Here is a 23,804-nt window from a genome sequence, read left to right as displayed (position 1 = left end):
CAAACTGTGTTTCAGGTTAAGAACACCCTGTAAATGCTTAACAAACTGTTAACAAATACTTCACAAATCAACAATAAATCATTTATCAACAGTGTACTAATGATCTATTAACTAGTAAAACGGATAGTTATTATAAAGTGTCACCAAAAAAATGTAATTAAAATAAACAGTGCTAATATAGTAGAAGCAAGTAATAAATAAATAAATAATAAATGCAGATGCAAACGGAACAACCAGCAGGGTTACATAAGTACACATTTACATTGCACCAATATATTGCACATATGAAAAACAGAAGTGTTTACAGTGCTTTCTATGAGTTAGATCAGGTGAGAATGGGACTATGTTCGTGTGGGTCTATATACGTGAGATGTGTGTGGATGTTAGTGTTTTGGTATCGATTCAACAGTCTAATGGCCGCGGGGAAGTAGCTGTTCCTGAGTCTGGCAATTCTACAGCGGATGCTACGAAACCTTTTGCCAGACGGCAGGAGGGAGAGCAGTCCATTTTGGACCATTCTGGATTTTTTTTTTTTTTTAATGTCATTTAATGTTAAAATGTGTCAAATGCTGAAATCAGACTAAAACTATTTCTGAACATGGAAAAATCCTCAAGCTTGGACTTCTGATGCAGCATTTGAACTGCTAAAATAGTCAATTTGACACTAAAGTTATCGCTTGGTCACGCATGCCATGGTTCTCGTCGACTTTAAGGTGCAGCATGCAAGCTGCATGTTACGATTCAGCCATGCGTATGTGTGTGTGTGTGTGTCTGAAACAGGTTTTTGAAGTTGGCTTATCTTCCCAGGCATTGGTTTCCCATGATAGCGCTGATGGAGGGAAGGCACGGCAGGCATGGAGGTGTAGATGATGTTGGGCCACAGTGGGACCAGGGCTAGATTTAGGAGGCTCACTTAGCTGCAAGAGCAGGTGGAGGTATGGATCCGGAATATTGGAAAAGCCTCACTTGACTCAATATTTGACTCCCATGGAAACTGCGAATTGAAGGTCTTGAACCTGACAAAAACTACATTTCAGACTGAACTGGACACCTAATTAACCCATTTACGACAATTGAAGGCGATACATGTCAGTGGCGCTGAAACATGATCAACATTTGCTCTGTCTTATTCTATTGTGAACACTTCTGTGGGCTGTCTCTTATTCTGTCAGCCGTCTTTTTTCCCCTCACTCCCTCTCTCAAGGGATGGGGATGAAAACCAAGCCTGGTTTATGTTCTTCTTCGCTGAATATTTCAGTTTTGTATTTTCTCTCTTTTCATACTCTCCCCTCTTTTTTTCCCCATCCCGAGGGCCTTTGAAGTGTCTGTGGATTCGTTATCATTCCATTTGGATGAATTCACAGACGCGCACTCACAAATGATTTTTTTTTAAATTCAAGTGGAAACCAAAGGCATCCATATTTAAGAATGCTTTCTGGTGTAATGTGTCATTTGTTTACAATGCCTCAAACTCATGAACTCTTCTTTACAAATTAGTATAAGCAATTAAAAGAGCACTCGTCACAGCGACGGGAGATGAACCTTTTATTGCAAGTGGTGTTTCCAATGAGTCCCATTCAGTTTGTTCATGCCAGGTGTATAGGTGGGGGTGACATGGTGTTACATCATACCATACCACTGAGACAGCGTGTAATTTGCTACTTAATTAAACTACTGGTAAATAAATAATTGTATTCAGTAAGCTTTCTTTTAAATGGAAATGTTTTTCTCCCCTTTGACTCCATTTTTTTCTTTGTTAAAGGGAACCTCAGACTTAAAGACTTGTAGCATAAGCATAAGCATAGGCGGAGTTTGACTTTTGGGGCAGGGGGGGCACAACATGTTGATGACCCCGAAACACAGTGTCAGCAGTAAAATTAACTTACGAGAAAATTTATTATAATAAGTTGAAAAATGAGCGTTATTTTGTTTCTCATCGTTCTTGAGGGGAATTCTAAATCAGGCTTCTGGCAGGATAGCTATACTTTTCGCCAAGATCATCATCCATTGAATATGGTATGCCCGCCGGTGTCGTGCCAATGTAGTTACTTCAGTCAAAAATTGTATCCCCCTGAGCGCAGCCATATGGAGGTAGATTTGTGTCTTCAATATTCGATTTAAAAAAAAAAAAGTCACGTAAATTAAAAAAAAAAAAGTGTTTGAATGCAAAAAATAAATTTGAAATAAAAAAAAAAAATGCTTTTTTTTTTTTTTTTTTGGAAGCAACTTTTTTGATTGAAGTAATGTTTTGTGTTTGGGCATCATTTTGGCTAGGACATTTGTGTCTTTATTAATAAATCAAAAAATAAGTTGCTTCATACAAAAAATTAGATTTTCAAAACAAAAATCACTTCAATCAAAAAAAAAATCATAGAAAAGTTTTTCAATGCGAAAAAAATTTTTGAGACTCAAAAATTTGCATTTGGACACTTATTTTTTCATTTAAAAAAAGGTTTTCTTTGATTTTAGCGATCCTTTTTGTGTTTGGGCCATATTATGTGGAGGGCATTTGTGTCGAAATCATTCAATCCCCCAAAAAGTTGCTTCAATAAAAAAAATATGTTTTCAATCAAAGAAAAAAATCATTTGAAAAATAAAATTGCCCTCCCCTATTTTTTTTTTTTTTTTTTTTTTTTTGAAAATAATATGCAAAGCCGTCTAAGGTGCTAGCCACATGATCTGTTCAAAAAACAATTTTGACCCATTATAAAAATATCGTTTCTTTTTCTTGTTCATTTCATTCATTTTTGTTGTTTGTTTTCATGCTTTACAACTTTTATATATACAGTGGGGCAAATAAGTATTTAGTCAACCACCAATTGTGCAAGTTCTCCTACTTGAAAATATTAGAGAGGCCTGTAATTGTCAACATGGGTAAACCTCAACCATGAGAGACAGAATGTGGTGAAAAAAAAACTCAAAATCACATTGTTTGATTTCTAAAGAATTTATTCCCAAATTAGAGTGGAAAATAAGCATTTGATCACCTACAAACAAACAAGATTTCTGGCTGTCAAAGAGGTCTAACTTCTTCTAACGATGTCTAACAAGGTCTAACGAGGCTCCACTCATTACCTGTATTAATGGCACCTGTTTTAGCTCGTTATCAATATAAAAGACACCTGTCCACAAACTCAGTCAGTCACAGTCCAAACTCCAGTATGGCCAAGACCAAAGAGCTGTCGAAGGACACCAGAGACAAAATTGTAGACCTGCGACAGTTTTGACCATATGGACTAATTTTGCCATGTCGTACTAAATAAATGCATTTTTATTATTTCATATTCCATTCAGCACAAGACTGTTTTGTCTTGACCATACAATTTATTTAGCAATTGGGGGAAAATACTTCGGTAAAAAGAATATCCTGTAAAAAATATTGGAGTAGAGAGACTGAAACAGTGACATTTTGTGGCTCTCTTCGTCGCATTTTACTTATTCTAAATAGTTCCCCCTCAATGGGTTGAATTGTAAATCAGATGAAACCATTACCTTGCAGACATCATCCTCCTGTTGGGGATGCTAGAGCCCTATAATGGTGGGCGTGGCTAAACGGTGGATTAATAGACTAATTTCTCGTCATCTGCGCTTTGCCAAACAGGTATATTTAGACGAATAGTCTCAAAATATGATTCTAAATCACATAATAATGCTATTTAAGCCTTTTTTTATCCTGTCGTACGCACTTTAACTCATAATAACGTTTATCTTTTAAGATCTACAGGTCTTTCTATCCGTGGATCGCTTTAACACCACACTCGAGTCCCACTGAACAATTTGACAGGAATTTGTGACCCTTTACAACAGAAAGTTTTTTTTTTTTTTGTTGAAGGATTAGGTGTTTATAACTTTATATTGACAGTGCTTTCCCATCTTATCATTCTCTCTGCTCCTCTTTTTGGGTCACTCCACAGTAATAGTGTTATTTTTTAAATGGAACTTTTTGGTTGAATGATCAGTGCATTAATGCGTACGATACGAGAAAAAAAGTCTTAAATAGGATTATTATGTGAATTAGAATCATATTTTGAGACCATTCGACTATATATAACAATTTAGTAAAGCGCAGATGACGATAAATTAGTTTTTTAATCTGCCAGTTAGCCACTTCTATCATTATGGGGCTCTAGCGTCCCCAACAGGTGGATGACAACAGCGGAGTCACAATTTCATCTGATTTAGTATGTAGCCCATTGAGGGGGAATTATTCACAACGAGGAAAACACGACGAAGAGAGCCGCAAAATGTCATCGTTTCAGTCTCTCTACTCCAATATTTTTGCAGGATATTCTTTTTATCCAAGTATTTTCCCCAATAGCTAAATAAATGGCTTGAGAAGGACCAGTCAGCCCGTTGAGGGAGATTTATTCAGAACGAGGAAAACGTGACGAAGAGAGACGCAAAATGTCATTGTTTCAGTCTCTCTACTCCAATATTTTTACAGGATATTCTTTTTTATCCAAGTATTTTTCCCCAATAGCTAAATAAATGGCATGGTCATGACAAATAACAGTCTAGTGCCAAATGAATTATGAAATAATAAAAATGCATTTATTCAAGACGACATGGCAAAATTACTCCATAATGGTCAAAACTGTCGACTTCACCTTTACTGTCGCACCCCCTGAACGATATTTTATGCCACCTAAATCGGGTCAAGTCCCTTCCCCGGCTTCGGAGAATGTAAACAAACCAAGAGGCGTGACAGCTAGCCGACATGCTAACCCGAACCGTGTGATGTTTCAAATTCTTCGAAGCGGAAAATCACACATAACTAGCCCGGATCATTTCACATGACGACTGGGTTGTCGATTGTCTTCGCCGATCAGCAAACCGCCCGGTTAATTTACAGCTCGTTCCCCTGCTAATACGGACAGGAGAGCTCGCCGAGGAAGTAGCTGGATAATGACCGCTGAACATTTACATGCCAATCCATGATCAAACGTAAGTAGTCCTTTATTTAAAGAAAGTTTGTAGTGTTTACTTTGTAATCGCTGTATTCGCGGCTATTTTTAACTCAAAATCGCAATTTCTGATGGGTTGGAAAATTTGACAGAACACCGGGCACTTGAAGAGGGGAATAAGCCGAGTATGCTAGTAGTGCTCTCCCGGCGGGGGATGTGCAACAAGCCGCCGGTCGTCGGCCGAGGGGACAAGGATGATGTCAGCCACAAAATGCAACCCACCTACATATTAAAATGATCCCAGTATTTGACATAATACAAAACACGATGTTTACTCGCTTCCTCGTAAGTCCCATGATGGTCCCACAGTAGTAGGGCTTGTTTTGGTCAATATCCACCGGTGAATTGGAACCTTTTGAAACCCCAAAAAGGCGCACACGCCTCTCCCTCGTACAGCAAGATTTTTCTGCAGCCGTTTGGCTGGCGTGATGCGAAAAACATATTAATCCGCAAAATCAGCTGAATCCTTAGTCCTTCTCAAACAACAGTACGGCTGTATAGTGAAGAGGACTCCTTCCTCCGTACACGTCACAGCGCCCTCTTTCTCAACTCGAGACTGTTGCCGGAAGTCACTCATTTTCATGGCATGGGATTCTAAAAACTAAATAAATATAGGGATCGCTTCCACACACATCCGAGCGGTCCATTTTAATTCAGGAGCATAAAATACCGCGTTTATTATGAAATAAACATGCTTTTTCGTGTCACAGGCACTTTAAAGACAATAAACATCCAATCCATTTTGATTTTCCATGAGTTAATACAAATAGTAGAACTGTGCAAGTCCAAGTAAAAGGGTGTTAAGTTTCACACTCAACATTCACTTCTGGAATAAATGTTAGGAAAAAAATGATTTAACCAACCAGCAACAAAACAACAACTTGCCCTTGATGGATTAGCATGGCCAGGTTTATTTATAGCGCGTATGCTATATTCAGCATGTTATGCGTGGCCACCTCGCTTGGGAAAACGCTGTAATCCCCGTGCCCCTTCCTGTCTGCCACGCTAGCGGTTTGGACTGCTTGGCCCGCCGCTTCTCCTTCAGCTCCCTCTCTTCCTGCCTGTGTAACAGCCGTTTAGAATTTAAGGATGAGAAGACTTCCTCTTTAGCAATAGCACATCTTTAATTTGAGCCTCGTCTCCTTCCACTTTCCTGACCAGGGATCCATTTAAAGCTGAGCGGCCGCCCCGTCGCTGGCACCCTCACTCTTCCTTTCCCTGCGTGTGTCTCGCTGCCAGGCCTCCCTGAGTCTTTTTCTCTGTCCTCTCATCTCGCCCTCATTGCTCTGTTATTGACGGTGACACGCTGTCTACCACCCTTATGACCACACACACTCACAGAGGAATACAGTTATTTTCCCAGGAATGGCTGCCGGTTCCATGTGGTCACGGACTCTTCAGCTTTGGAGTATAATATGTTTCAGTGTGTCACACAGTTTTGAAGTTTGTTGCGGGGGGAATTTTCTCCGGGTAGCCTCAGAGGTAACGTCTGGGCATATCAAGCTTCAGTTTTGTCATTCCGTGAGCAGAGTTGTGAGTCTCGGCGCTTTCTCGAAAGTCGTACGAAGAATATCTTTCGTAATCTCTACGCAGATCCTTTGTGTCTTGAGTCTGCGGATGCAATGAGACTGATTAATAATTACAGAGAACACAAAATTGGGAAAGAAAAGTAGAAAAACAATTTCTTTGTCGTTTGATGTGTGACATGAGAGAGACCAAAATTACAAAGAGACTGAACCCTATAAAGAGACGCGAAAGCTTCCATATTCTTTTTTAAATCCTCTGTCCTAATTCCTTTCTGTGCTCCTTCCTTCATGAACCTTACACATACACACACGCATACACTTGATAGTCTGTTAAACATAGATTAATGTGCCGTACAGTATCTAAGTGCTCCCTTGCCCCCTTTGTATTTTCGTTGTAATTGGTTTGAAGTAACAGCCGCCAGCCCCCCCAAAATGTTCTTCTTTCTGCTTTTCCACCCTGAGGGAAAAATGAATCATTTACATTCAGAATATATTCATTAGCAGGGTGCAGGAAAAAAAAGGGCTGAATTTACACTGTAGGTCCAATTCTACACTGCTGGCCAAAAGTATTGGCACCCCTGGAATTCTGTCAGATAATACTCAATTTCTCCCAGAAAATGATTGCAATTACAAATGCTTTGGTAGTAATATCTTCATTGCAATGAAAAAAAAACACAAAAGAGAATGGGGGAAAAAATTGAATCATTACACAAAACTCCAAAAATGGGCCAGACAAAAGAATTGACACACTTTGAAAAATCATGTGATACTTTTCTAATTTGTGTAATTAACATCACCTGTTACTTACCTTTGGCACATAACAGGTGGTGGCAATAAATAAGTCACACTTGCAGCCAGTTAAAATGGATTAAAGTTGACTCAACCTCTGTCAAGTGTCCTTGTGTGTACCAAATTGAGCATGGAGAAAAGAAACAACACCAAAGAACTGTCTGAGGACTTGAGAAGCAAATTTGTGAGGAAGCATGGGCAATCTCAAGGCTAAGTCCATCTCCAAAGACCTGAACGTTCCTGTGTCTACCGTGCGCAGTGTCATCAGTAAGTGTAAAGCCCATGGCACTGTGGCCACCCCCCCCCTAGATGAGGACAGAAAAGAAAAAATGATGAGAGATTTTAACAAAAGACCGTGCGGATGGCGATAAAGAACCTCGATTAACATCCAAACAAGTTCAAGCTGTCCTGTAGTTCGAGGGTACAACAGTGTCAACCCGTACTATCTGTCTGCTCTAGGGACTCTATGGTATGATACACAGGAAGACCCCACTTCTGACCCAGAGACATAAAAAAACCAGGCTGGAGTTTGCCCAAAACGTACCTGAAAAAGTCAAAAACGTTTTGGAATATTGTTCTCTGGTCAGATGAGAAAAGTAGAGCTTTTTGGGAAAAGGCATCAACATAGAGTTTACAGGAAAAAAAACAAGGCCTTCAAAGAAAAGAACACTGTCCCCACAGTCAAATATGGCGGAGGTTCCCTGATGTTTTGGGGTTGCTTTGCTACCTCTGGCACAGGACTGCTTGACCGTGTGCATGGCATTATGAAGTCTGAAGACTACCAACAAATTTTGCAGCATAATGTAAGGCCCAGTGTGAGAAAGCTGGGTCTCCCTCAGAGGTCATGGGTCTTCCAGCAGGACAATGACCCAAAACGCACTTCAAAAAGCACTAGAAACCGGTTTGAGAGAAAGCACTGGAGACTTCTAAAGTGGCCAGCAATGAGCACAGACCTGAATCCCATAGAACACATGTGGATGGAGATGTGAAAGGGTTAGGTTAGGTTAGGTTAGTTTGGAGAAGACACTCTTCAAATCTCAGAGACCTGGAGCAGTTGGCCAAAGAAGAATGGTCTAAAATTCCAGCAGAGCATGGTAAGAATCTCATTGATGGATACCGTAACTGGTTGAATGTAATTATTAACCGGTTGAATATTGCAATTATTTTCTGTAAAGGTTGTGCTACCAAGCATTAGGCTGAAGGTGCCAATACTTGTGTAAAATTATAATGATTTAAGTTTTTTTTCTATCATTCTCTTTGGTGTTTTTTCATTCCAAGCAAAATAAATGAAGATAATACGACCAAAGCATTTGGAATTGCAATCATTTTCTGGGATAAATTGAGCATTATCTGAGAGAATTACAGGGGTGCCAATACTTTTGGCCATCACTATACATACAACACATGTTTGTTCACCTTTTTTGAGAAATTAGATTATTTTTAACAATAATGCAACACATAACTTGTACAAGGAAAAAACTTTCCCAGTTGGCGTATTGGCTACCGTTGACAGTGATGGACGTGTAATCCATTTGAGCAGGGTTCGTTCATACGCTTCTCACCCTCCCAGTTCAAATGGATTGGACGTCTACAAGTGACAAATTGGTTTAAATTCACAGCAGAAGGATGAAAACAGCCACGTGATTGGAAGTCTAACATTGTCAATCGCACTGAAAGCGTTAAGAATCAAAGTGAGCGTCCCCATGCTTTTAAGCTATGTGTTGCAACCAACAACTAGATGAATAAAGTTGTTGTTAGCTCAGTTGTTGCAGATGCATTTTGCGCCACAGTGATCGGAATAGCCAAAGCTTCCGAGGCTAATCGCATTATTATGCTCTTCCACCGCCAGCTTATTTTTGTACTCTCGGGCCTGTGCAGACATATGACGACTGTACCGCTTTGTTGGCCAGACATTTTGCTGCTCTGCAGACTGTTAAAGAGTCCGGTGACTGCAACAGATGGTCGTGTGAGAATTCCTTTGTAAATTGTAAGACAAGATTCTACGAAACACATCATTGGTGATTAGCGAACCTTTAGCATTAAACATCAAGACCAAGCTGTAAAGTTAAAATCCTCTGGAAATACTATTGGCTTGACTTCATTCTCGGCCTCGCTTGACTCTTAAAATGTATTTTTGAAAAATATCACTTTCCCCCTGTGTGCATTGCATCCACACTCCTCACACCCCACCTGGAGACTTGACAGCTGTTCGCCGCTGTTGTATTGCATGTTGCAGGCTGGTGCTTCGGCACTGACAGCTCTCACTATGCCTGTCAGTCGTCTCAGTGTGTCAACTATATGACCTGACATTTGCTGACAATGCCAGTGCTATATCTGCATGGTAGACACACATAAACACACACACACACAGGTATCGGGGAGCATGTATCCATATGCTTATTTTGCTAAATAAATAAATGAAACATTTATTTAAGGTAGAAAAAGTGATGATTTGGTGGTAATATACCATAAATTCAGCGTTATAAAGCTTACCAGACTATAAGCTGCAGTTGTTGGAAATATATACAGTATATATTGTTTTAATATGAGAAATGTTTCACAGAAATATTGGATTGATACAAAATGTAATTAAATTGTCTTCAACATGCATGAGTTGCCTCCTCCTCATTAATATTCGGCCACACTTGACTTTAAAACCAAGTCGTTCCAATTTCCAAGAAAAGAAAATTCCCTTTACATTGACTTCTTAGCTTGCAGCAAAAGGAGTCCTCTTAAAATCTTCCTAGTGCTTTATGAACTTGGGTCTGACTGCTGCCAACGCTAGCCATAGCAGCTTGGTTGTAGCCCACTGTGGATGTCCATTCTTTTTAAAGCTTTCAAACCCCCCAGTCTAGCCTAACTAGTTCTTTAGCCCTTCTTTTGTGATAAAATCATTTTAGTACTTAATTAACTCTGTTTTCAGTGTGCTAGCATAGGATAGGGTGACCATATTTTGATTTCCAAAAAAGAGGACACTTGGCCCGGCCTCGAGATACTTGAATTTTACTCGAAGATCACTCAAAGATGCGTATATCTCCCACTTTTTTTTTTAACTCAACAGGCTTTATTCTTCCTAAAAAAAAAATTTTAAAAAAAGAAGAATTATTAAAAAAATAATATAATGCAGACTCATGGAAATGTAGTCCAGTTAATACACACACACACACAGTTGGCTATGTGCCAACTCAACATTTTTTTTAAATTACGATCATGACAATTGTCGTTGACAAAATATTGTTCCCACTCAATTTTTATTCTCATACAATGTTCATTTTGCTATAAAAGTTTACTACCATCGGCAGCGCAAAGATGCAACAACAAACGGGATTTTACAGATTACACCAGTACAAATCTCCGACAGAAGTCAACAGTTGCCATTATATACGTATTTATCGTAAAAAAACAACTCATAAGCAACGCAGCTATTTAGCTATACTAGCGTTCAACCACTAACTAATGCAGAACAATTACAAGACTCATACAATATACTGCATCTCTGTGTACACATATAACCCTATGTACAACAGAAGACACGTGATCGACATTAACAGGAGAAACTTACAGAAAGGTGTATGGAGCCACGTCTTTTAGAACTCCTTATTGAACTCCTTAAGCCTGAGTTATACTTCCGTGTCAGACCTACGCCGTCAAGGAAGAATCGAGTTACGACCCTACGCCGTAGCCTGACGCGCACCTCTCGATTTTTGTAACCTTCGCGTCGCGTAGACGCGTATGACGTAGCGAAAACGGACTGTGATTGGTCCGCTCAGACTGTTGTTTCCGGTTTACCGCGAAAACACCGCCATTGTACAATAGAATCAAACGTTGTTTTCTACACGCAAAAATGGACCAAGCCGACAGGAGTATCATCGAAGAGCAAGTCTCGTCAAGAAATTATTATTGTGATTGCCAAATGGCAAGGTCGGCGATCGAAAAAATAAATAAATGGAAGAACCACCGAGACGTGGGTGGTCGGAATCGAGTGGCCACACGAAGCGGTGACCCAGTCGGCCAAAAACTGCCAACTTTTTATCACTTTACGTCGTATTTTTGGTTGGTGCACTTCATCATTTACTGTGTACATATGTTTGCTGTGAGTCTGTGACTTATTTACGTGTCACACTTCAAGTATATAAAGAATAAAGCACAGATTTGGTGTCAAAAAAGTTGTTTTGATCTTTAATTTTCAATAACAGACAGTTCACACACACGATACATCATCACTGATTGAGAGTGCCTCGGTGCTTTTTATGATAACCTTAAAATCAAGCCTCCCAACGCAGTTTGGGAAGTTCCCTGGACGCCAGAAATCTGATATGGCGTCCCACTGGCTGGTTGTAGGACACGGCAAACAAATCGGGCTGGAGGGCTTTGCAGACCTTGAACGCAGTGCTCGACGCCAGTTTGAAGCTAGCCGCCACAGCTAGCTCCCTCCACCCGACTCTCTGTGCGGCATCAAAAGTCGGCCAAACCGCCTCGAAACCGTCTTCTGCGTCGCCTGCCCCTCAACATTTGTATGTTCAATATTTATTCAGTGTTGATGAGCAGAATATTTACTTTCAAGAGTTCCATATTGCATTGTTTATTTTTATCCGACTAGCGGAAGTAAACAAGCATGCCCCAAAACCGTACAAACATAACGCCACATCCCTCTAGTGGCTTGGCGGTGAAATACAGAGCAACGCGTTCCTTCACCGCAGAACTATCGAATGTCGAATGACGCCATAGTCGCTACGCCGTCACCGCAACGCGGAGTATAACTCAGGCTTTACTGTGTCTGAGCTCTCGCCAAACCGTCAGTAGATGGTGGAAATTCCCCATGAAACAAAGGGTGAACTGCCAACAAAAGAAGAAGAAGAAGATCTACTCCTTCTCCCGCCCCTACTAGTAGGAGCAACGTCAATGCAGCCAAGCGCTGCCCCCTAGCGGCCGGATGAATTCTCTTCAAAATGGTCCCGTAAAAAAAAAATCATAAAAGCCGGACATTTTTATGAATTTATAAAACCCGCCCGGACAACGAGGATACTGCGTGAAAGTAGGACTTGTCCGGGCAAAAGAGGACGTTTGGTCACCCTAGCATAGGAGCTACATCGTCACAAACTGCGGATATCTATTTTTTTTTTGTTTCTCAAGCCTCAAGTCATTCTTCTTTAGTGGCACCAAGGGTCTTCTCTTGACAACAAATAGACATGCACCTGTAAATAACCTGACTTCCACAAATGTAGTGACCGGAATGTTATCCTAGCAACAAAGGCAACAATGCACTCCAAGCGTGCGCCTCTAAATTCAGAAACTTGGTTGTCTTGAATAATGAAAAATTTGCGCTAGTTGTTAGAGACTTAAGGCACCCAAAGTGGCAAGTTAACCATGACACTCCGGGCTGCTCAGCAAAATGAATGCATGAATGAAAGAAGGAAGCATGATGCTAGTTAGCTAGTAAAAATCCATAAACAAGCCGCGTTCAAAAAGGAGGGGAAAAAGTAGCGCTTGATATTCTGAAAAATATGGTACAGTATTTGACTTTAGCTTATGAAAAAGAATAAAGTCAATTTTCTCCGTTTACAGGTTCTTTTATTCGCTTAACAAAAAGGAGATAATGACACACAATTCAGGGGGAAAAAAAGAAAGCAATGATCACCGAAGATAAAAACATTTATTAAGGAAAGCGTAATTAAATCTGGCCAGCTAGGATGAACATTCCTAAGAGCCCCACGCAGGTGTCCCCATGTCGATCTGCCCTGACCTTCAAGATTATACCTTTATGTTTGTCGTAATAGCAGACGGCCGGCTAGAGCCAGCCTGACGTTGGACAAGACGGACTCCTTGTAATCAAAACAGTACTCGTCTCCAGTATTCAAAGTAGACAAAACACTACAAAACTATGGGGACAATAAAAGATAATGTGTGACAATTAGGGTTGAGCATAAGGCATCGATGGGATCCGGGACTAACACTCCGGTTCTACCGGAACAGTTTGAATTTTTTTATTTCGATTCCAAGTTTCGATGCCATGACCTCCTACTGGAAAAAACAGTTGCCGAACACCACAAAGAAGAAGCCAAAAGAAGACTAGCTCCGTTATGAGCAAATCAGATAAAGTGGCTAATTTAGCTTAGCACAAAAACGTGTTGCTTCGCTTCACATAAATGACAACAAAGTAACAGAATAAACTCACCAAAATATCAGACCCTCTGTTCAAATGTGCAAACTTACAGATTTTGTTTTATCAAGGGTTTACAACAATATGTAGTGCAGAGGAGGTGTGTAATGTTTGTACACCTCAAGGATTCTTTTCCAATTAATGTTCTTTTTGCCTGCTGCTTCCAGGTAAGTCACCATTAGGAGAAGCCAAGCGTGTACGCTAGCAAAACCAAACAAAAACTTTAGAGTCTGGAGTTACAATACTGACTTCTTGTGTACGGATGAACAATATATCAGTTTAGAAAGAAATCTTAAACTGAAAAAACTTCAGACCAAGGGACAGAACACTCCCTGCCTGAAACCTGCAAGATGTCAGCCCTTAACTAACTTGTAGAAAAACCATATAAAGCAAACGATGCAAGACAATAAACGCCTGCAGCATAAGAGACTCTAAAGTATGGGCAAAAGAATATGTGTAAATGTTTTCTCCGTGAGCTTTTGAAATATAAACATCTTTGTGAAAGTGCACTCCTATGGAAAGAAACTTCATTATTTTCAAGTTCAAAGACCTATATTTATATACAAGTTAAAAATACATTGGGGAGAACAAGTATTTGATACACTGCCGATTTTGCTGGTTTTCCCACTTGCAAAGCATGTAGAGGTCTGTAATTTGTATAAGTTCTCTTCAACTGTGAGGGACGGAATCTAATACAAAAAAACAGAAAATCACGTTGTATGATTTTTAAATAATAAATTTGCATTTAATTGCATGAAATAAGTATTTGATACATCACAAAAATCGAACTTAATATTTGGTACAGAAACCTTTGTTTGCTATTACAGATACCAAACGTTTCTTGTAGTCCTTCACAAGGTTTGCACACACTGCAGCAGGGATTTTGGCCCACTCCTCCATACAGATCTTCTTAAGATGCTTCTTGCTGAGCCACTCTTTAGTTGCCTTGGCTGTGTGCTTTGGTTCATTGTCATGCTGGAAGACCCAGCCACGACCCATCTTCAGGGCTCTCACTGAAGGAAGGAGGTTGTCAGCCAAGATACGGTGCAGTCGTCCTGTACCCTTGGCAGAGAAGCAGCCCCAAAAAATGATGTTTCCTCCTCCATGTTTCACGGTTGGGATGGTGTTCTTGGGGTTGTACTCATCCTTCTTTTTCCTCCAAACACGACGAGCCGAGTTTAAACTAAAAAAGTTCAATTTTGGTCTCATCCGACCACATGACGTTCTCCCATTGCTCCTCTGGATTATCCAGATGGTCAGTGGCAAACTTCAGACGTGTCTGGACATGCACTGGCTTCAGCAGCGGGACCTTGCGTGCGCCGTAGGATTTTAATCCATGACGGCGTAATGTGTTTCCGATGGTTTTCTTCGAGACTGTGGTTCCAGCTCTCTTCAAGTCTTTGACCAGGTCCTGCCGTGTAGTTCTGGGCTGATCCCTCACCTTCCTCATGATCAGTGATGCCCCACGAGGTGAGATCTTGCATGGAGCCCCAGAATGACGCAGATTGACCGTCAACTTTAACTTCTTCCATTTTCTAATAATTGCTCCAACAGTTTTTACCTTCTCACCAAGCTGTTTGCTCATTTTCCTGTAGCCCATCCCAGCCTTGTGCAGGTCTATTGTTTTATCCCTGATGTCCTTACACAGCTCTTTGGTCTTGGCCATTGTGGAGAGGTTGGAGTTTGTTTGTTTGAGCATGTGAACAGGTATCTTTTATACAGGTAACAAGTTCAAACAGGTGCAGTTACTTCCGGTAATGAGTGGAGAACGGGAGGAGTTCTTAAACAACTAAGAGCCGAAATATTTACTAGTTGGGAATGTATCAAATACTTTTTTCATGCAGTTAAATACAAATTTACTATTTAAAAATTATACAATGTGATTTTCTGGATTTTTGTATTAGATTCCGTCCCTCACAGTTGAAGAGAACTTATAATACAAATTACAGACCTCTACATGGCTTGCAAGTGGGAAAACCAGCAAAATCGGCAGTGTATCAAATACTTGTTCTCCCCACTCTAGCTCTGTGAGAAATTCATAGCAAAGTTCATTAAAAGTATATATAATTAAAAAAAAAAAAAAAAAATCGAGAAGTTAAGAAATGAATATAAACCATGCAATTTTTTTACCCTGCCTGTTAAAATTATCGGAATTAAGAATCGTTTGGAACCGGAACCGAAATGTAGAATCGGACCCGGAGCCGTTCAAATTCAAACGATGCCCAACCCCAGTCACTAGGATGTAAAATGAACAGATACATATGTTTATGTGAATAAACTTCTGCAAATCCCTCTTTTGAATTCAATCAAACATTGAATCCACTTACTTGCAAGCTTAATAATAAGGAAGCTGATAAATCGATAGATAGCTGCATCATTTTACTTTACGAGTCTCTTCATTTTTATTTCTGTCTGTCTCTGTCACAGAGACATGGAGAACCAGCTGGACAATACCCGAGAGAGCCACAGGGTGCACCTCCAACAGGCCGACACAGCACTAGAGCAGTTCCGGAGGCAGGTGAAGCTCAGCTCTGAGAAGGCTGAGGCCCAACTCAAGCTCCAGGTCTGACATGCAACCCATATGCAACAAAACTACAGACGTATTGTGTTCACAAGACACTGCCATTTCTGGAGAAATTACGATGGGGCTTAGCTGTAGTAGATACAGATCTATTAGGTCACTTCATGTTAATTTGAGGATATTTCAGGGACACTTCCTGTTGATATAAGGTCACTTCCTGTTGATAGTTTGACGTATATGGTCGTCAATGACATGGACATGCATGGCTGTCAATGGCATCGATATACGTGGGCATTAGTTGAATGTCAGTGGGCTGTAATAGTAAGTGTATAGCCAAAAAATCAAAAAACACATGTTTTTCTGCCATTGAAAATGAATGGGAAATTTGGACATACATTGCTGTCAATGGCATGGAAACGCATGGCTGTCAGTGGCATCAAATTACTTGTGTGCCAGTTGAATGTCAATGGGCTGTAATGGTAAGGGTATGGTCAAAAAAGAAAACCATACATGTTTTTCTGCCATTGCAAATGAATGGGAAATTTGGACGCACATGGCCGTCAACGTCATGAACGTGCATGGCTGTCAATGGCATCGACTTACTTGGGCGCCAGTTGAATGCCAATGGGCTGTAATGGTAAGGTTTTGTCAAAAATCCCAACCACAAAGATTTTTCTGCCATTGAAAATTAATGGGAAATCCCCCAACCACACAGGTTTTTCTGCCATTGAAATTAATGGGAAATTTGGACGTACTTGGCTGTCAATGGCACTGACTTACAGTTGAATGACAATGGGCTGTAATGGTAAGCGGTCAAAAATCCCAAATCACCTATGTTTTCCTGCCATTGAAAAAGAAGGGGAAATGTTTGCCACATTACTCATTTTGATTTAAAAAAAATAAATAAATAAATAAATGGGGGGGTCACGCGTTTACGGGCGAACAGAAAATTTCGGGGGGGTCATTCAAAAAATTCCCTGCGTCGCATAGTCTATAATAAAAAGCAATGCATGCACCTGTTTCTTATTATATTTACGCCCCGGTGACTCGCTGACATTCATGGATATCAATTTACTCTTGCGAATACATTTACACGCATTTAAACCTCCTTGTTGTGATTACAGCTGAGCAGAATGAGCAAGCTGTTTGAAAGGGTTTAACCAAGACAATGCAGATGCGCACACTTTTTTTCCAGTTTTTGTTTTGTAGTAGTGGAAGCACAGCCTGACTGCACATGTATGAGGGCGCCACTCTGGCTGTCCTAAAATTCTTCTTGTTTCCTCATGACCCCTTTTATTCTTCTGTTTCTCCACTTTATTACATCACATTTGTTTGTTATTATGCATGTCCATTCAGTATTAACAAACTTTGAGCTGTTTCTGATTATTCAATTCCAGCCCCTCCCAGTTAAAATTGATGGGATGTCTATCACCACCAATGACAGTCAATAAATTAATTCCACAATAATTACATAATTATAGATCTGAACTTTAGGTACGTTTGTAATTAACTTTTAACCAATGAAGCGTATTGGGCTCAAATGCAGGTATAGTGGCTGCTTTCTCACAGTCGGTGGGTGGGTGTGGCAGAGAACAGGTCTCGCTTATAACGTCAGCCGCGCTAATTAGCCCTCCAAAGTGTGTGAGCTGCCGCTATTTAGGCAAAGTTTCTCCAATCGATTCAACTTTAAACCTCCCAAAGCTGTCCAGGAAGCCCGTTTGGCTACAGGCGCTTTTCTTTTAAATTTGCATTTTTTTCTGTCCGCACTGGTCATGAAATTTTTAAAGGCTTCATGTAAGGGAGATGAGCCTTTTTAAACACTAATGAGTCAAGATGCTTTTTATTTTTCAGTGATAGTAGAGGAACAAGTGAAGTAATACGCAGCCACTGTACTACAGTACATTAATGAGATCCTCAGGTGTGTGACGGGAAGTAATTTAATTGGAAATGATGAGACAATTATTACAAATAATTGTTCATTTCTTTGCCAGTGGCTTCCAGTAACAGGCAGAACAATGAAGCGTTCTGTTCAAGCTGTTTATTGCCACTTCCAGTTAATCGTTGCTATAAAATTAAACAAAACAAAAATTAAGTGTTGTTTATTTTATCACAGCCACATAGCTTTGTCTTAAAAGTGCTTTTAGCATAACGTTGCGATGGTGTAATGCCGATGTAGCCCACCGGATCGGGACAATTATTAACTATTTCAGTGTCATTGACGATGTTAGGCGTCCCATCACATTGATTAGACGTCTATCGCCGTCAGTGGCTGGTCTTGAGTTAAGAAAAGCTTGCATTGATGAGTAAAATTTGTTGTTTTTCGAACTTTTTTTCAGTAAATAATTTACAAAATGCTTAACACTAGGATACAGCTAAAAAAATAATCTGTCAATCATTTTGTCAATTAACGGATGAATTGGTGATAAATTCCGTCCTTTTTCATGATTAATTTAGTCAATAACATTACGGTAATCGTTTCCAAATTAAAAGGAGATGTCCTTTTGATATTAGTCTACTTTCAAGGAGGACTACAGAAATTTGAAAGTATGTACTGTTTTTCAGAAATATGGAAATGGACAATTTTCGATTACACCATGTAACACATATTTTGTTACCAGGTTTTAAGGGGTATTTTGTAGTTTGTTTCATCGCATTGACTTATAAAAACACTTTTGGGTCCCAAAAAGTTTGGGTTTATGGTCACGACTTTGAAATTCTATTTTCCACTTTTCTTTACTGTTGTACTTTCTAATGCTTTTATATATGGCGGAAAACACTCTTCACTTGAAGTTCCGCTCTGAAACCCCCAATTTGGCCAACATTTTAAATTGTCCGATATGCATGTGTGATACATCATTGGAAAGCTGAAAATCTCAAATTTCTGGGGGAAGAAAAAGTTTGAACAGGAGGGAATTAAAAAAAAAAAAAAAATTTAAACAGCGAAACGCTATCTGGAGGTGAGAGCACGCGAGAGCAGAATTAAACACGCCATGACTTTAACAAGATATTATCATGTACTTACCTTGTTTCGCTCCAAAAACTCCATGTAGCATGTATCACTGAGTGTCAAGACACAGCTGTGAATGGCCACAGCTGGATTTTTTGGGGATTTTTTGGGTGAAATATGGTAATATAACAAGTGTCGCGATGCAGAAATTGCATACATGAAGGAGTGGTCGAGATGTTCTTTTTCATATGTTTACCCTTTTAAACACTGTTTTTCAATTTTTCTTTGTTTGGATCGATTATTTATCATCTAACATAGAGGAAAAAATGCGACAGTAACAAAAGAAATACAATTAAGCGATAGCTATGAGGTAGATGTCCGTGACTTTTTTACAGACACCATTTTTTTTCATTGTGACGTCATTTGTTTAAAAGTTAAAAATATGCAAGAATTTTTTTAAGTCGTTTTTTTTTGTTTTGTTTTTTTAAAATGAAATATTAGACATAAATGAATGATTCTAAGGTAAAAATGACAGACATTTTAATGATAAATATAATTAATTACCTACGTTTTATGGCTGGGTTGAAACAAAAGCGGTTGCGCGACGTCTGTAAATGGGGGTTTCCAGAGTAAAACGGACAAATTAAAAAGTTTAGGGGCTTAATGCGCCATGAATCTGCTATGGCAGCATATAGACATATTCTGTCAAACACAACAGTTGTTTTGGTTTAAAATACAGCAGTTTCTTTTAAAGAGGAGTGCAAGAGCAGAAACTGCTTTTTCAGTCTTGTCTGTGTTTTCCGTCAGATATTATATATATATATATATATATATATATATATATATATATATATATATATCAGAGGTTGCGCTAGACTTTTTCGTTGTCTGTCATTTTGACTGACAGGGTCATAAAAATCCGGTCATAATCTATTTTTACCCGTCACTTAAATTTTTAAAATGACTATATCTTGATGCAGTCACTATATGTATATACACAATAATACAATAATACTTTATAATATAAAGTAACTAACATTAGTGCAGTCATGGATTACAGTAAGCTGGCCAGTACTGTGTTTCCATATATATTTTCATTATATTATGTATATACAGGATATATATATACATATATATATATATATATATATATTTTTTTTTTTTTTTTTTTTTTTCCCCCCCCCAAGTGGGACCTTCCATTATCCTAATACATTTAATAATAATAAAATATTATATAATTCCGTTTTATATATATATATATATATATATATATATATATATTTTTTTTATTTATTATTATTATTAAATAAAAATGCACGTTGATACGACGCACATAAAGGCAACTTCCATTTTTTTTTTTAAATCGTAAGAAAGTTGTTTGGACTTACAATCCGCTAGCTTGTTGTTTCCTGTCTTCTTCCGAAATACACCTAGGTGACGGCGCGTCAAGTGTTCGTTCATAGCCGACGTGCTACCGTGGTATGCGAGCTCAGCTTAGCAAAATGAGTACACTCAGTGGTGGCACCCTCCATATTTTCCTTGAAATAATTTCAGGCTCTGGCTAGTTTGGTCCGCTTTTTTGGCTTTATGCCGCTTTCACCGTGTTACCAATTCTGCCCTTCTTGGTAATTGGCGGTGTTTTCAACTGCTCGCCGCAGTGAAGAGTGAACCGGCGATTCACTTGATTCGTTGTCATCCTTCACTGCATCAGTCCCTCTTTTTTCACCTCTTTTATCAACACCATCGTCGTTTTGGGGCTTTTTGAAGAAACTTCGGACACTCAGTTGCCTTGACATTTTTCCGAGTACGGCCAACGACGTCCTGTGGTCTGGGGTGTGAATTGCAACCTGTCAAAATGACAGATGGACTTCAGTTTTTTCCGTCACCGTTGTAAAAAAACGGTCAACGACGGAAAATGTTCGGTTAACGCGACCCCTGATAGATATACGTATATGCACATTTTTCTCATTTTATAGACTTAATTTGACCTGAAACATAGAGAAATGACATTTAACAAATATTTGCCGAATAACTAGGACGTAAAATAGGAAATTTTGAATATAGCCTCTGAATTTAGCAAAACTAAACCTTTAACTATTTAGTGGCTCTTTTTCATTTTGTTTGGACCAAAGCAACACAGATGAAATGATTGCAAGCTGGGAAAATTGTTTAATTTTTGTATGTAACATGGTGTTATGAAAACTTGAGACCGATATGGGTTTTTCAGGAACGATACCGATTATTGGTAGTTAGAGGGGCTGATAACCGATTTTTGGAGCCGATATTCATTTGCAGTAAACTTTATTGAGATGCCTTAAGCATGTTTATTGAATCCAGCAAATAGAAAATAATAGCTCCAGAAGTACCTGAATTTCCTAGACTCAGAAATATCTCTTATAAAGTCGAATAAAAGGTTAAATAAATATCTCTCCGACATCTTTCCGCAGAAAATACAACAAAAATACAGGGAGTTTTCCGACTCAGCAGCACCTCTTGTAATGTTAAATAAAAACTTATATAATAGCTCCCTGAATTTTTCCCTGAATTCTCCACCGTGATGACCTCGTCTAAAGGCTATGTCCTACACTTAGCATCCTTCGCATATGTTCTTCAAAATGAAGCACTGCAAGAGTTTGTAAATAAATGGAAGCAAAAAAGCACCTGTGTCATTTACTGCAAAATGTAAACATTAGTCTCATGTGTGATGTAGTGACAAAGTTTGTCACTGTGACGTTTCCACAGTTAAATCTTTGGGTTATCAGTGTCCATATGATTGTGCCACAAACGCAGAATTCGCACATCTTCAATTTGGGCGCAGTTTTCAAAAACCCTTGTTTAAATGTGGTTGTGGATGATAGACCAAACCATAGAAAAAGTTCTTCTTTTTGCTAAATACCCTGCTACGTGTAGACATGGCCTAAGTGTCCTTGAGCAAGATAGTAAACCCTACGTTGCTCCTGGTGCTGCGTCACCAGTAGGTACCGTGGGGCAAATAAGTATTTAGTCAACCACCAATTGTGCAAGTTCTCCTACATGAAAAGATTAGAGAGGCGTGTAATTGTCAACATGGGTAAACCTCAACCATGAGAGACAGAATATGGGAAAAAAAAAAAAAACAGAAAATCACATTTTTGATTTTTAAAGAATTTATTTTCATATTAGAGTGGAAAATAAGTACTTGGTCACCTACAAACAAGCAAGATTTCTGGCTGTCAAAGAGGTCTAACTTCTAACGAGGTCTAACGAGGCTCAACTCGTTACCTGTATTAATGGCACCCGTTTTAACTCATTATCGGTATAAAAGACACCTGTCTACAACCTCAGTCAGTCACACTCCAAACTCCCCGATGGCCAAGACCAAAGAGCTGTCGGAGGACACCAGAGACAAAATTGTAGACCTGCACCAGCCTGGGAAGACTGAATCTGCAATAGGTAAAACGCTTGGTGTAAAGAAATCAATTGTGGGAGCAATTATTAGAAAATGGAAGACATGCAAGACCACTGATAATCTCCCTCGATCTGGGGCTCCATGCAAGATCTCACCCGTGGCGTCAAAATGATAACAAGAACGGCGAGCAAAAATCCCAGAACCACACGGGCGTCAGTAACACAGTGAGCCGCCAGTGACTTAAATCCTGCACTGCCAGACGTGACCCCCTGCTGAAGCCAGTATACGTCCAGGCCCGTCTGCGGTTCGCTAGAGAGCATTTGGATGATCCAGAAGAGGACTGGGAGTATGTGTTATGGTCGGATGAAACCAAAATAGAACTTTTTGGTCGAAACACAGGTTCTTGTGTTTGGAGGAGAAAGAATACTGAATTGCATCCAAAGAACACCATACCCACTGTGAAGCACGGGGGTGGAAACATCATGCTTTGGGGCTGTTTTTTCTGCAAAAGGACCAGGACGACTGATCTGTGTAAAGGAAAGAATGAATGGGGCCATGTATCGAGAGATTTTGAGTGAAAATCTCCTTCCATCAGCAAGGGCATTGAAGAGGAGATGTGGCTGGGTCTTTCAGCATGACAATGATCTCAAACATACAGCCAGGGCAACAAAGGAGTGGCTTTGTAAGAAGCATTTCAAGGTCCTGGAGTGGCCTAGCCAGTCTCCAGATCTTAACCCCATAGAAAATCTGTGAAGGGAGTTGAAAGTCCGTGTTGCCCAACGACAGCCCCAAAACATCACTGCTCTAGAGGAGATCTGCATGGAGGAATGGGCCAAAATACCAGCAACAGTGTGTGAAAAGCTTGTGAAGATTTACAGAAAACGTTTGTACTCCATTATTGCCAACAAAGGATACATAACAAAGTATTGAGATGAACTTTTGGTTTTGACCAAATACTTATTTTCCACCATGATTTGCGAATAAATTCTTTAAAAATCAAACAATGTGATTTTCTGGGGGCGGGGGTGGGGGGGGTTCCACATACTGTCTCTCATGGTTGAGGTTTACCCATGTTGACAATTACAGGCCTCTAATATTTTCAAGTGGGAGAACTTGTACAATTAGTGGTTGACTAAATACGTATTTGCCCCACTGTAAAACCCAGGCACCCCACATGTTTACTGCTTATCAGACAACGTTAACGTCTTAAAGCTATTATCTCGCAGTATCATCAATATTTTATTGTAGTCTTTCGTGCATTTCTGTAATTGCTTATTTGAAAAAAATAATAAATTACTCGCAGCAACAACTACAGCGACGACGACGTAGTCAAAATGGTATATTAACTCGAAGGATATATGACATGTGATCACCCCTGGAGGGGCGTGGTGGACGTGCACACACTCAGTAGCACTTTGGATATCAATTCAACCTGGATAATCATTCGCAGAACACCAGTCAAATTTTTAAAAAAGGCTGATACCGATATACGTCAAATTTCAGTTGTTT

The 23,804-nt window shown here is 39.5% G+C and overlaps 1 protein-coding gene across 8 annotated transcripts in view; it reads left to right on the top strand.

The window, feature by feature from the left end:
* The window catches only part of cep112 (centrosomal protein 112), a 295,686-nt gene that overhangs the window by 90,141 nt on the left and 181,741 nt on the right, over positions 1–23,804 (top strand). For all 8 annotated transcript variants that reach the window (XR_009060878.1, XM_057817528.1, XM_057817531.1 and 5 more), the window contains exon 17: positions 15,867–16,002. Coding sequence is in view for 7 of the 8 variants with exons in the window: in XM_057817528.1 (XP_057673511.1) it covers positions 15,867–16,002 (136 nt within the window). In the remaining variant the exon portion in view is untranslated. The remainder of the gene's footprint in view (positions 1–15,866; positions 16,003–23,804) is intronic.

This window comes from Corythoichthys intestinalis, chromosome 16 (assembly GCF_030265065.1).
Source record: "Corythoichthys intestinalis isolate RoL2023-P3 chromosome 16, ASM3026506v1, whole genome shotgun sequence".
NCBI classification, from domain to species: domain Eukaryota; kingdom Metazoa; phylum Chordata; class Actinopteri; order Syngnathiformes; family Syngnathidae; genus Corythoichthys; species Corythoichthys intestinalis.
The sequence above is the reverse complement of the archived record's forward strand: the minus strand, read 5'-3'. Positions and strand labels throughout refer to the sequence as shown.